This window comes from Ruditapes philippinarum, unplaced genomic scaffold, assembly GCF_026571515.1.
Source record: "Ruditapes philippinarum isolate M1 unplaced genomic scaffold, ASM2657151v2 ctg2618_1_1_1_1, whole genome shotgun sequence".
Lineage (NCBI taxonomy): Eukaryota > Metazoa > Mollusca > Bivalvia > Venerida > Veneridae > Ruditapes > Ruditapes philippinarum.
The window spans coordinates 1-15334 of NW_026856738.1; the positions used below are offsets into that span (position 1 = coordinate 1).

At 32.5% G+C, this 15334-nt stretch overlaps 1 protein-coding gene across 1 annotated transcript; it reads right to left on the reverse strand.

The window, feature by feature from the left end:
* Positions 1-3543: 3543 nt before the first annotated feature.
* On the reverse strand, positions 3544-5925 carry LOC132747552 (baculoviral IAP repeat-containing protein 8-like). Its single transcript, XM_060736961.1, has 3 exons — positions 5912-5925; positions 4411-4492; positions 3544-4122 (listed from the first exon to the last, which is right to left on the reverse strand). Exons 1-3 carry the CDS (start codon positions 5915-5917, stop codon positions 3896-3898), a joined length of 315 nt encoding a protein of 104 aa, XP_060592944.1. The 5' UTR covers positions 5918-5925; the 3' UTR covers positions 3544-3895.
* Between the last annotated feature and the right edge of the window lie 9409 nt (positions 5926-15334).

Sequence of the window (15334 nt, forward strand, 5' to 3'; positions counted from 1 at the left end):
ACATGTATTCTGTGGGTTTGTATAGTTGGGATGTAAATATAGTCAAGACAATTTTACAAATTAACCAATTTATTTATGCCCATTTAGTACAACACTAAATATATATAATTATTTACGAGACAATTAATCAAATTATTTAAAGAAAAGATTTATAAATAATTGACACTAAATTGTATTGATTGACAAGGCAGTCGACTTAAATTTACACTTTGTAGTGTTTTGAGTCAAGACCGAAGTCTTTAGTTAATGTAAAGGCTTGAGCCTTATTTGTACTGACCAAAGTGGTGCAGCACCCAACTACTTGTCAATTTTTTTTTTTTTTTTTTTTGATGCGTTTATTTAAGGTCGCGCCGGAAAGCCCATATGGGCGACCGTACACTCAAAGTCGGGCCATCCTAGAGCGTCCCGCGAGATTTATCGTCGATTTTTTTTTCCAGCTTTAATTGCCTCCGGGCATTATTTCAGGCACCACGAGCGGGCACCTGGTAGAACCACCGACCTTCCGTAAGCCAGCTGGATGGCTTCCTCACATGAAAGAATCCGACCCGAGTGAGGATCGAACACTACTTGTCAATGTGTGTGTATTTGCGTTTATTTATACTCGCCACCGGTTGCCCATATGGGCGATCCCTCCAGAAGAGTATTAGTCATTTTATTTTTCGGAGGATAGTGCAATTACAGATACAGAAAGATGCCCCAGTTCCAGAAGTTTCTCCGGGTTCTTTAACGTGCCAAGTGTTTAAGCACTTATACACGGACCTCGATTTAAAGTCTCACCTGAAAGACTGATTAATACTTTTAGTTGACTAGCCTAGGAATCGAACCCACAATGTCGAGATTACAAGTCTCGCGCTCTAACCGATTGAGCTATGCGGGCTGGCTACTACTTGTCAATGGTAAAGTTCGGCCATTTATTCATTCGGCAGACAATAGAATTACAGTTGATTGGATAACAATTAGTAATAACAAATAGAACCCGATTCGTTAATTACTCTCAATATTGACCAATCAAATTAATTCTTTTATTTAACGCTTGGTAAGCGATGCAAAATGGATGCCTCCATGAAAGTAAACATGAGAACGAATTATAAAGTGATTTGTAGAAAAGTAAGTTAGTAAAAAGTCATCCTATTACATTAACATGATTATCTCTTTATTTCTTAAAACTATTTATTTCACAGAGTACTCTTTATTTGTTGTTAATACTATTTATTTCACACGTACAGTCGCGTCGGTGCGCATGGATTCATATACAGTACAGCTATTTTGAAAATATGATTAGATATGCTCCGCCCACTCGGATGGGGTACTAAAAGGGGGGAATACAAATTTATAAACATAAATCTAAACATTTTCAAACTTGTCAATGATTTATAAAATAAAAAATGAACTTACAGATAGATAGATAATGTTATAAAACATGAAGGGTCTGACACGAGTTTAGTGTTCCTATGTCATAAAATCAGATATAGAAAAATAAGTGAAAATGATTAAAAGACGAGTATACATGTACATGGCCAGCTTATTTTTTCTTTATTTTACTCTATTTTAAAATGAAATTGATGTATTGAAAACTGACACATGATAAATAAATAAATAAATAAATAAATAAATAAATAAATAAAAACAAATAAATTTTATGTAATCAATCATAAAATAAGTTTTGTTTGGTCGACCCTAATATTTATTATTATTCTCTTTTTGCTAATTTTTAATCTTTTCATCCCTTTTTATCTTATAGTTAGATTCAGCATCCGTATTTGGATCAGCCAATGTATGATCGGCTTATACAAATGTGTGCATCATTATCCAATAGAAATGTTCGTTTTAAATTTTCATTTTCCGGCGATTTTTCAAATAATTTTCCTAGAATTGTTTTTCTAAATACATAAATAAATAAATAAATAGATAGATAAAATAATTAGATAAAAAATAAACGTGTATATGAAAATCGTAAGCAAGCATTTTTTATTGACTTAGCTCAAGTTTTATTAACATGTGTACATGACAATGCGTCCATTTCACAAAGACAAAATTAGCACAAATTATCAACAACACGACTAAAGAATATAAGATGGAAAAATAAATTACAATACAATTTTTTTCTGGTTTTATTTAGAAATATACAGTATACAAAAATACGTCATACCAGATGAAATCATGAAAAGTATCACAGATAAGAGTAAATATTAAATTTTTAGAAAAAGTAAAGACATTAGCAATGCTTTATTTTATTTTTTTTTAAATAAATAACAGCAAAAATATATCTGCACGCAAAACTATTATTGTTTGCATGTACATGTATATACCGGTAGATGATGAAATATCGTGAAGAACGATCGTGTTGTGTTTGCAATTTTTACAAATATAGAATAACAATTATATAAGTTTACGATCTAACGGTTTAGTAAACTACAACTGGTTATATTTCGGCTCTTTCAACAACTTTAACACTGGAAATTCTGGTTATTTTAGAACATCTAACTGTGGCGAAAATAACATCAGTTGATTAGATTTTTTTCATAAAAGTATTCAAACAAAACACTTAAAAACATTTGCCTCAACCAAATCAAAAACATATGAAGTCGGAAAATAACTATACAGATATGGCACATTTTTTTACAATAGATCTATTTTCCTCAAAAACATACAACAAATTCATAGTGAATTAATATTGAACAAGACCAGTATGCAAAATGACATAAATTGTACTACTATAAAATATTAAAAAGGACAATTATGAAAATCTTCTTTTAAAGAATCAGGACTAGTTGGTTATGGAAACAATAGCTAGTAATTTATTGTTATGGAAGCTATAGATTACTGTTAAACTAACCCTACATTACAGTTTTAAGAAGAGCTGTCCGTATAAACAGCGTGCGAGACTATTCTCAGTGCTTGACAGTAAGACAGGGGCATAACTCTGTAAAACAATCTCAAGGGTTATAGAAGCTATACCCAGCATATTAGATATAAACAAAGATGTTAAACAAACCCTACATAAATGTTTTAACATGAGCTGTCCGTATAAACAGCGTGCTCGACTATTTTCAGTGATTGACAGTAAGACAGGGGCATAACTCTGTAAAACAATCTCAAGAGTTATAGAAACTGTACCCATCATATTAGATATAATCAAATGAAGAGAACAAGTGTGTGAAGTGTCAACCCATTACATTAAAATTGTTCTGAAGATACTAAATTGCAAAACAAAAATCTTAACCAAAGTGTGACTGTGGCTCCGATGACAGAGTATTGTAGCTCCTTCTTCTCTTCTATTAGCAAAATTGTTGAAACAAAAGGCAAATACAAATAAAAGTGTTAAAATTAAGGCTGTGTTTCTCAATGATAAAGATGATTTTATATATTTTAATAACCTTCTTAAAACAGTTATATTTTTTGTTGAAAATAGATCAATAAATTTGAACATAGATGTTCTTGCATAAAAATAGTTTTTAAGATGCTGTTCTTAGGACAGATACGTATAAAGTGATATTCATCATCTATGTCAATTGTATTGCGACAGAAACAATATCTCTGAGATTCACGAGATATATTATTCCTAGTAGCGTACCTCTTACGGCATGCACATTTAATCTTAATATACAAGAATAAGATATATTTTTACAAAACAAAGTATGTTTTATCAAGACAAATTTAACAATCAAAATGAAGTTTTTATGTAAACAATACAACACTGTCACACAAAACCCAAGGTAAACTGTCCGTAACTATACGTTAGCAATTTTGATTAATAGAATTAAAAGCGTCAACAAACAATAATTACACAGTCTTACATATAAAAATCAATTATCTACATCTATATCACAATGGAATGTATAATCTGAATACAGTTTGCATCAAAATTGACATGACACATACAGTGATCTGTACCCTATTGGTTTGTTTCGATGTCCCACATTGCTTTAAGCCAGGTTTTCACCTTTATATCGCAAACTGGACATCGCTGGTAGAATATGACACAGTGCTGACAGAACAACAGATGGCCGCATTCCAGGAATACAATGTCGCGTATGTGACTTAAACATATAAGGCATTTTTGCGCCGAGGGAAGTTGTTGAACAATCTCGGGTGGCAGATAGTTGTCGTCAAAATTTACATCTAAAATTCGAAAAAGGACTTTATAAACCGTGTTTAAAACGACCTAAATTTAAATTGTTAAATTTTTTCCATTGGCTTCCATTATGTTTGTGCGGATATGACTGAAGACTTTTTTTTGGTGTATTTAAAGTCACATACAATGATTTATACTCACACTTTATACCTTCAATGCATATTAAAAAGTACAAAAGATTAACATTTTGAGAAAGGTTCGAAATAAAAATCAGTAGAAAACTAAAGTAAACTCTTCCGGGGTTTCGAAGCGGAATAAATAAATAGGAAGAATACCATGTTCATATTCAGCTTCCTCATTTTCTGCACTTTGATCATCCAGATTGTCATCTTGGACTGCATCAGAGTCTTCATGGTGCTACATATAATGTAAAAATATTTATCATGAAGATTTTGAATAATGATTCGCCCACTTGTTTCAAACCGATACCAAAATGGAGATCCGCTGAAATTGCGACAAATATTTATTATGCCCTTTTATCAACGGTTCAAAGTGAGCTATTAGTATCAAAGGGGAATGCTCCGGCGTCAGAAGTCCGTCGTCGTGCGTCAACATTTAAATTCTCCTCTGAATCTGCTGGGCAAGTTTACCTCAAATTTGATCTGTAGCATCCTTGTGACAGTCACATTTTAATTTGCTCATATCATTTCAATTGGCCCCTTTAGGGATCAACAGAGCTTAAAATAAAAAAAAACCTTTAAACATCTTCTTCTACTGAAATAATTGATGGATGATCATCAAACCTTGTCTGTAGCATTCTTAGGTAGTCTTTTAACAAATTTGTTCATATTAATTTGATTGGCATCTTTTAGGGGCCGGTAAAGCAATAGAAAAAACCTTAAAACATCATCTCCTACTGAACTTATTGATGGATGATGACCTAACTTTGTCTGAAGCATTCTAATGTAGTCTTTTATCAAATTTGCTAATATTTACTTAATTGGCCTCTTTAAAGGTCTCTACAGCGAAAATAGAAAATCTTAAAAATCTTCTTCTACTGACCTAATTGATAGATGGTCACCAAACTTTGTCTGTAGCATTCTTAGGTAGTCTTTATTAAATTTGCTCATATTTATTTGATTGGCCTGACTTAAAAAATAGGAAACCTTGAAACATCGTCTTTTACTGAAGTTATTGATTGATGATCACCAAACTTTGACTGTAACATACTTGGATAGTCTTTTATAAAAAGGCTCCAGTATGAAAATGAAATTAGAAAGCGTGAGTTGACATGCTTTACTCGCCAGATGTACAGTAACAATGCATTTGGGCCATTTATGAAAGGTTGCTTTTTTATTATGAAGAATAAAAAAAAACAGTGCCGTGAAACTATATAACTAGAGGGGCAAGTTGAAGTTGAGCTGATTTTATCTTTGAAAAAATATTTGTTACACTGAAAAACAGTTGTTTCTGGTGGTCGGTTCAGGGCCATCGTGACCCTCTTGTTTTTTTAACTTGTCAAAATATTTTGTCATTGTGAGATATTTTTGTTCTGGGTCAGAATCTCACTTAAAGAGGGGAAATAATGCACAAAATTGCATAATATCTTTATGCTCTTGATCAACTCATTGTACAATTACATATCTAGTTAATCAACAGAAAAGTAGCCTTATATTTTGTTGTATGTAGAGAGGATACCACAATAGCACAATATCTTAGAGATGTACTATGCTTATACTTTGCAGAAATTTATTAAAAAGAAAAGCAGGTAAGATGTATAAAATGGATAGTAATAATAAAGAACATACATCTAATAATAAAATAACATACATGTACCTCCATTTCGAATTTGTGTCATATATATAATTTCGCTTATATCATACTGCTATCAAGACATGCACATGTAGAATATCATCTAATTATATTAAACTGTCGATTGTGAACACTATTTTTTACTCATTTTATAACTCCTTTCCATTAATATTAATCCGCGGCACGAGCTTCATGGGATACCGTACAAAATACAACGATGAAATCCGATAAAATACGGGAAATTATATATTTTTGTATTGGATAATATAAACCTCGGTACTCTCCGTAACCTAACGCTTTTTTACGAACATCTATTTTTATTATTTTATCTATTTATACAGACTATTCATTAGTTTCTATTTATAGCAGATAGTGTCGGTTTGAAATACATTTCGCCGTCTTACAACCATAATGATATAAGTCGTATTTTTACCATTTTGAGAAAATCGACTTCAAAGTTTTAATTAACAGGCTATATCTTTACACTTACTCAACCAATTTTAATATAAAATATATCTTAGTGTGCAGAATGATTTTAACTTTTACACTTTTAATTACAAAGAAGTTCCTTTAAATAGTTTTTTAAAAAATCAAAATAAAAAAATGAAAAATCACTGAAAACTATATTTTATTGACAAAAATACAAGAACCAGAATGCTGTAATAAGTTACAGCAATTCGACCCTAAAATATTTTTACATTTAGGAGTTACGACATTGTGAAATAATGACTATTTTACTGTTTTATACTGAAATTATATTAAATTTATACGTAACTAGAAATTGAATGCTTTAACGAATAGTCTGGATCCAAATTTATAGGCACCACAGAGCATGGAATGTGATCAGGATCTAAACAGTAAATTTAGTCTTAAAAGTCAATAATAGAAATCAAGACAATGCGGTGAAGGGTGAATAGCCACGAACAGGTATTTTAAGGTTGAAATTGAACTCGGGCTTCATTATCTTATGACCATTTACATGAAATAGTGAGCCTTGCAAATGAACAAAAAACAAAAACAAAATATTACAATATTACTGATTTTGTAAATGTATCACATTGAGTAAAAAAAAACGAAAACAAAATTCAGAAACATCGTCATTGTATTGATATTTACCACATTAAATAGCAAAACTTTTATCATATGATATGCTATTTTCACATTAAGATTGTGCACTATAAGATAATTGGAATTCAGATTTACTTTAGATTTCGTTTATTATATCATTAATTCATTCCAAATTCAATTTTGAATACATGTAGCTTGCAGACAAACAGAATGTTGCACGCAATTTGACTTACAAAACACACAGAAATGTTTGAAAGATATAACTGCTTAAACTTTGAAAAGCAACATCAACAAAGGGATCCTTTCTCTGTAACATAAAAAAGAATAAACCTATGTATTTTACTTTTCTAATAACAGCATTACTTAATGTTTTGTTTTCAAAAAAAAGAAGAAAAATATGAAACGCAACTAAAAGCTCACAAATTTTCAAAGATGCTACAGATCTGGATACGGTGTTTCAATGAACTACTGTACTTTAATTACTTCAACAAACGTTTGATGAAACAAATATGACAATTTAAAGATTCCTTAATCTTTTAATATGGTCTTTAGACTTTGTAACATTTCTTCACAAAATAATTTTTTCTACATTTCAAACGAATGAAAAAAATTTAACCAAGCATATTTTTTTTCTTTTAAAATAATAGTTTTGGTAATGGATAATTTTCAGTTAAAAGGTTCAAATCACTTGATAATTACAGGTAGTATTACCTTACGAGTTGGAAGTAGATGTACTAGAATTATTTTTTAACTTAGAAACTTAGATTAATTTTGCTTTGCATGTTCCAATTACATAATTTTAGCATAAGACTGAAAATGATTATGTTGACAAATTAAGCAAAATAGCTGAGTAGGTCAACAGGGTGGCATTCTGTTTAATTAGTATTGTGTTGTGCAAATGACGTCTCTTATTCAACGCTAAATGGTGCATCTGAGACAACTCTCAGCTTTTAAAGGACTGAACACTTCTGCCATTTTAAAAGCGTTTTGTCTTTCTTTCAATATGACAGTGGCTATTGTTAACCTCTTTGGATTGCATAATGCCTTTGACAGCAAAACTTTTGATATTTTTGTGATCGTTATATGAAATTGCAGAATTACGAAATTATGAAAATTATGAAATCATGAATTATGAAATAAACATGAAGTAAACACCACCTAATTTAACATCAGTTATGAGTGGTAGAGTTATGTGTAATTTTTATTCGTATCACTTAGCACCAGTACGGTAATTTGTCTTATATAGTTAAAGAAAAACATTGTACAAAATGTAACAATGGCAGTAGTATGTTTCCCATTTGATGACTTCTGTTTGTAAGTTAAAAGTATAAATACAATATCTCCACAATCTTATGCAAAACCTGATTGTACGTATTTAATCTGAATATGTACAAGGTAACATTGATCAATAAAAATATAATCTTATAAAGATCTTAAGAAAAATAAAAAATATTCAATTAATTATTAACATGGTATGTGCAATTAATGACTGATTTTGCTACATCAATCACTATAATTCTATTGCATTACTTAAGCAGTAAAAGATATTTATGTATACATTTGTATTATGACTTCATTTTGGTAATTTACGTGAATGGTAATTAAGTGCCGTTTGTAATGTGTAAATTACTTTCTTTGTTCACATCACAATATTTTACTTTTGGATACATTTTCAAAATTTTAATGAAAATTAGCATGAATCTGGAGGCATGATGCTTTAACCAACAAATACAATCTATGTTATAATATTTAATCAGATGACAGCAAAACATTTTTTCCTAAGAAATTTAATTATAAATTCTGTTTGGTCTGATTTCAATATAAATTATTATATAATATACATATTTCACCTATCAAATAAGAATGCTGAAAGGGAAATAGAACCACAGTATCTTTAAAATTTACTTTCACACCTTATTTCATACAATAACCTTATAATAACAGTTTTTGACACCTTGTTAAATCAAATGTCATGCCCAAGAGCATTCAAGCAGATAATAACAACAAAATATGTGATCTTGGAAGGTGTTGACTTTAAAATCAGTGGTCTGAATAGTGAGTTCAAATAAAGAATAAATCAATGAATTGGAACTGAATATGATGGTCTTAAAAGTGTATAACCGGGGTTGTCTAAATTCTGGAGCATATACTATTGACATAAAGAATAGAAAATTCTGTTCTTTAAAAAAATGGTCTAAATAGCGGGGTGGTCTTAAATCTGAGTTGGTCTTAAGTAGGGATTCTACTGTATTACAAATATATAACCTCCTTTGCGTAAGAAATATCAATATATTTTTTCTTATCTTCTTGACACACCATTCAGGCCATCCAGACACCCCTTGTTTTAGCTTTAAGAAAGTATTTACGTACTCGGTGAATTAATAAACCATCAGTCTCACTATGTGGATCATACTGAGAAATTGGATTAAAATGTAACCTCGTACATTGCTTTGATTTGATAAAATTATGTGTACAGTTATTTTTGGACCTCGTCTGTTAACCAAGTCCCTTTGATAGAAGTGAACCTCCAGCAAAAAGGGCAAAAAAATGAACGCAGCAAGAAAATATTGAGGAAAACGAAGGCTATTTGAATCTTTGGAGAGTTCTATTGGTAATTTAACAAATTGTATGAGGGGAAGAAGACGCAGACGACACCACGGAATTCGTAGATGAACGTACATAGCCATTCAAAGAGAGGCAGTTTTCGACAAATATCAAGCATTGCTTGAATTTTATTGGATGTCTTTAATGGCCAATGCGACTCACCTTTTCTTTGTGGAACAAACTAATAATCTGCCATTTTGCCGACTGCAGTGAAACAGGTTTCGAAGAAAAATAAAAAGAACTTCGAGGACTTATTTGACACGGAGAACTCGAAGGAAGAAAGTGATGATGATTATGATGATGTTGTTGTAGATGATGACAGTGATAATGATGAATAAATTAACATTCAATTGAATTGTCAATCATTGATCATATTTACATAGCGTAGTCAACATGGCAGCGTGGGAGGAATATTTAAAGATAATATACTGCGACCTGCCGAAAGGAGGTAGTTTCTTTGGTCCTCGGAAATTATATAATGTGGTGAAAAGTCAAGGACAATTTGACATAAGAATGCACAAAATAAGAAAGTTCCTTCATACCCTATTGTTGTGTATACATTTTAGATGGTATTTTTAGTTTCTTGTATTTGGCCTTTTCCAACTTTGGTGGTTCCAGTATTCGTACTTGAGTACTGTATAATCACCCTTAGGATATGTTGCCTGCTTTTTAAATTTGTCTTTTGACATCTTGTCTGTGAAATGCAGGCTTCATAATATCAGATCCCCTTTCAAAATTCCATTTTATTTAGTTCCGCCCATTGTATTCTCGTTAAGGTCACAAACATTCTTTTACTTAGGGACCATACGCCGCTTTTCGTGGAATGAAACTACCGTGTCACGTTGAAGGTTCCATGATAACCACCGTATGAACACATCTCCGGGTGTTTCTCAATTCAAAATTTCACAATTTTTGTGTTTAAATGTTGAATTCTGCTTGAGCCGGTGCTAGAGGGCGTTGACGGTAACTTGCACTTTCCAGTACCATCCATGAACAGGCTTAATAAAACCGAGCCTGCATCATTTTACAATTTTGCCGTGTTGGGCTTTCTTTAGGGATTCCGTTCTTCTCTTTTTTACAGTCTACATAAGCCTATCAGAAGACGATTTAAGATGAATCACGTGGTCAGTTGCAGGATAGATAAATTAATTTGTGGATTTGACAAGATTCCTGAAGTGGAATTCAGGATACAAGTACATCATGCTTGTGATAGATACATTCTCCAGTGTCGTGTGGTTACACCCTTATAAACCAAAGACGATTTCAACAAAAACTGATTACTGATAAAGGTAGAGTTTTGACATGTAATCTTATTTTAAACTTGTTCTTGGTAAACATTAAAAATTCAAACTAAAAAACGTTTTTTATTATTATTATGAATAAACTTCTGATATATACTTCTTTGTAGTGTATTTACATTTGGCCAATTTCTCACATGACAAATAAGCACATAAATAAAACATTCTAATGTTCCGTGGTATACATGTTTTCTAAGTGTCATACCTCCTTTCTTTATTACAATGAAATTTTACATGATTGTTATCCATCGCTGGTTTGTTTTTAGCAGAGAATGACCTGTGCATGTGCAAAAAGGGGACCGTTTCAGCAGATTTCGCAAAGAGGGTACCGATATGGATATGCACCGTGTAAAATGTGCAAGTGCAAGCTTCAAAATTGAGAAAATTTTAAAAACCAAAGAAAGGGACGCCCGAGACAAAACCTAGTAAAATGGACTAATTAACCGTCACATTCATGTGAGTAAGTATTATGTAAATACATTCACTAAAAAACTGAACCAAAAGATTTCTAAGTTTTAAAGGGGCCATAATTCTGTCAAAATCAATGTGACACCTTGGACAGTAACCTGTAATTATGATCCTGCAGACATGCATTAAGTTTTAAGTGAATACCTTTAGTGGTTTTGAAGATACAGTCATGTTAAACACTTTTTATCAAAAAAGAAATTCATGTTCAAAAAGGGCCACAAATCAGTCAAAATCCATGCAAGAATTATTGGCATTGGGAAGTGTCCTCCTATTATGCTTTCAAATAAGTCGGTGAATTTACAAGCAAATATCATTAGTAGATAATGATAAAGCTGATGCCAATGTCCAGGTTAGTAGGATAGCTCTACTGTCCTAAAATAACTTTGACCTTAAAATCTGTAACCGTAACAAGCAAATTATCAAATATTGTGAGAGTTGTTTATAATTTTTTTAGGAGTTGATTTATTTGTTGAAAATATTTTCAGGAGCCGATTTTTAACTTGTCAAAATAGCACTAATTGTGACAGACACCGAAACGTTAAATTATTCAAGTTAGACCTTGACAGTACAGTTCAAGATATCAAATTTTGGTCAAATTGTCATAACTTTATTAATGGGCAGACTTGATTCCTACTGTGAAAAATAAACACTAATCTGCAGGTAATTTAATTAGCACTTTTAATTGTTAAATGACCTTAACTGTATAGGTCAATTATGAAATTTTAATTCAATTCTGTTCACAAACATTTGAAGAAGAAAAAACAACCCTTTATTCTGATGTTTGTCATTGATCAAGAGATGGCACTTGGGGATATATCTGCAACCACAAGAAAACAAAAATCATAAAGATATTTCAAAAACCTTTTTATTTCAAAACCTCATTTCTTTGATTCAACGCACTTCATTAAAAATAAAAAAAAACAGCAACAATTTATCCATATCATGATGTTTGACAAAAAATTATTGATGTGCATGCCTTGATGATAGCAATTAATTATCAAATTATTCTATATTTTTCTCGCTTGACTAGCATTTTATTACAAATCTAGCCACTTTTAAAGTACTCAAATATACATGTACATACATGTATTGATAATGGAGACGGATGCTTTCCCATCTCACCTTGAAAATGCTAACATCATGGCCTTACAATGAGGAAAGGCTATTTTAAATGAATTTTTAAACCTAGGCAATCTTGATCTAATGGCATTTAACCCAAACCAGTAAGAAAGACCACCGCATGCAATTATAATGCTGGTCTGTTAAAAAAACAACTTTTGACAACAATTCTAAGTAAACAATGAAGACACCACAGTGATTAGAAGTTATAACAGCTGGAACTTGTCTTCGAAACAGGCAGGCAAAGTTTATACAGAATTTATTTTACTTATTGTTGAAAGCTGTAAGATCAACAACTACTATGACATTGGTAATATGATCAGATGTTAGTAAATAAATGAAAATGGTATAGGGAATGGTAAGAGTGGTTATAGCCTAATGATGTTACAGCATACAGATAACTATAAACTTCATGATACATTGTATGTTATATTATAAGAAAAATTGTTTCTTATATTTCAATGAAACTACACGTATTACAAATGGCATTAACTACAGATTAGTGTGACCTTCATGTTCAGTCAAAAAGTAAAAAAACGAGAGCACCGCTAGACGGAGGATTATATGCCCGAAAGTGTTGTTTTTTTTTGTTAGTAAGGATGAAACATTTGTAAGACATGGGAATAAAATACAGTATTACCTCCTTCAAAAAGCAATCCTTCTTTATAGCTGAAGAACCTACATATATATATACAGTTGCTGTTTTTTTTAAAGCACCAGCATCAAGTTGCAGTTATGCTCCAGAAACTACAACTTTCTGTGTAAAGATCATTGTGATCCTGACCTTTGACCTTATGACTCTTAAATCAATAGGGGTCATGGCTGTTCATCCTATAAAATTTTACCGCTGTAGGTTGATTAATACTTAAGTTATGCTCCGGAAACTGTTTTCAGTTTAAAGGTAATAGCGGCATGCTGTTACGGTGGCACAAAGCTGACATGTGTGTGTTTTTATTTATCTCGTGGCCACTTAAAGACAAGTTCAAAGTGAATATCTTCAGTATTTTCAAAGATTAATGTTGCATGTAAAAGTAAGTTGTTAAGTTTAAAAAATTCATAATATATATAGTGTATTCTGATTTGTTAATTATCTCGTGGCAACGACTTAGCTATCTCGTGGCCACGACTTAGCTATCTCGTGGCCACGAGTTAGCTATCTGGTGGCCACGACTTAGTAACTTGTGGCCACGACATAATATCTCGTGGCACCGACTAAGCTATCAAGTGGCCACGACTTAGTAACTCGTGGCCACGACATAGTATCTCGTGGCCACGAGTTAGCTATCTCGTGGCCACGACTTAGTAACTCGTGGCCAGGACATAGTATCTCGTGGCCACGAGATAAATAAAAACACACACATGTCACCTTTGTGCCACCGTAGGCATCCTTGTACTAAAGCACATGTCTAGTTAATTAGGGAAATTCACATAAATGGTGTAATCTGATTGGTTATGTATCTCGTGGCCACGACTAGCTATCTCGTGGCCACGACTTAGTAACTCGTGGCCACGACATAGTATCTCGTGGCCACGACTTAGCTATCTCGTGGCCAATACTTAGTAACTCGTGGCCACGACATAGTATCTCATGACCACGACTTAGCTATCTCGTGGCCACGACTTAGTGACTCGTGGCCACGACTTAGCTATCTCGTTGCCACGACTTAGTAACTCGTGGCCACGACATAGTATCTCGTGGCCACGACTTAGTACCTCGTGGCCACGACTTAGTAACTCGTGGCCACGACTTAGCTATCTCGTGGCCACGACTTAGTATCTCGTGTCCACGACTTAGCTATCTCGTGGCCACGACTTAGTATCTCGTGGCCACGACATAGCTATCTCGTGGCCACGACTTAGCTATCTCGTGGCCACAACTTAGTACCTCGTGGCCACGACTTAGTAACTCGTGGCCACAACTTAGCTATCTCGTGGCCACGACTAAGTATCTCGTGGCCACGACTTAGCTATCTCGTGGCCACGACTTAGTAACTCGTGGCCACGACAAAGTATCTCGTGGCCACAAATAAAAACACACACATGTTACCTTTGTGCCACCGTACATATCACAGTTTGATGATATACACATATACACAAAGGTCTACTTTCATGGCTTTTTACTCTCCAAGTAATCTCCAAGACAAACAAACAGACGGACAAACAAGGGCGTATAAGTAATGGGGCATAAAGAGAATAAATATCATACAAGACTTATAACAGATAACATCAAATAAACTTTCATTAAAGTGGATTGGTCTGTAGTGATCACATTTTTATAAGCATTTCAAATAATGACAAGAAAAGCATTGATGCAAAGCATCAAAGGGCGTCCAAGCAAGGAATGCAGCAAGTGCAGATGAACTAGTAGATATATGATGACAAGATATTCTTATAAACTTTTCAATGGTTCATTGGTTTTTACCAGGAATTGTAATATCACTTATGAATGAACGGACGAAAGACATTGTTCATACTTATAACTTTGATTGGCATGCTTAGAAATATAGAATATTAACTTGTTATTTCTTATGATCGTGGTTATTAATAGCAACGGATATACATGTATACAATCATTTAAATCCATATGTGTAACGCATGATCAACACCACACGTTGTGTAATTGTCCCTTATTATTTTATCGCTATGAGAAGACCCCCTCTTAAGGTATCTGTTCACACTTAGTAACAATATGACATTTGTTATATTTACCATGTTGATCATGTTGAGCATAATTGTTTATTATACAATTATTGTAATATTTATTTAATAAAAAATACAGATTTTATGAATATTGTTTTCTTTTCTTTTTTTGTGTTTGTATGCGCTATTTTAATACTGAGTTTTTACGTTTACTTACATTTAAGAATTCAATTGTCATATTGACGACGAT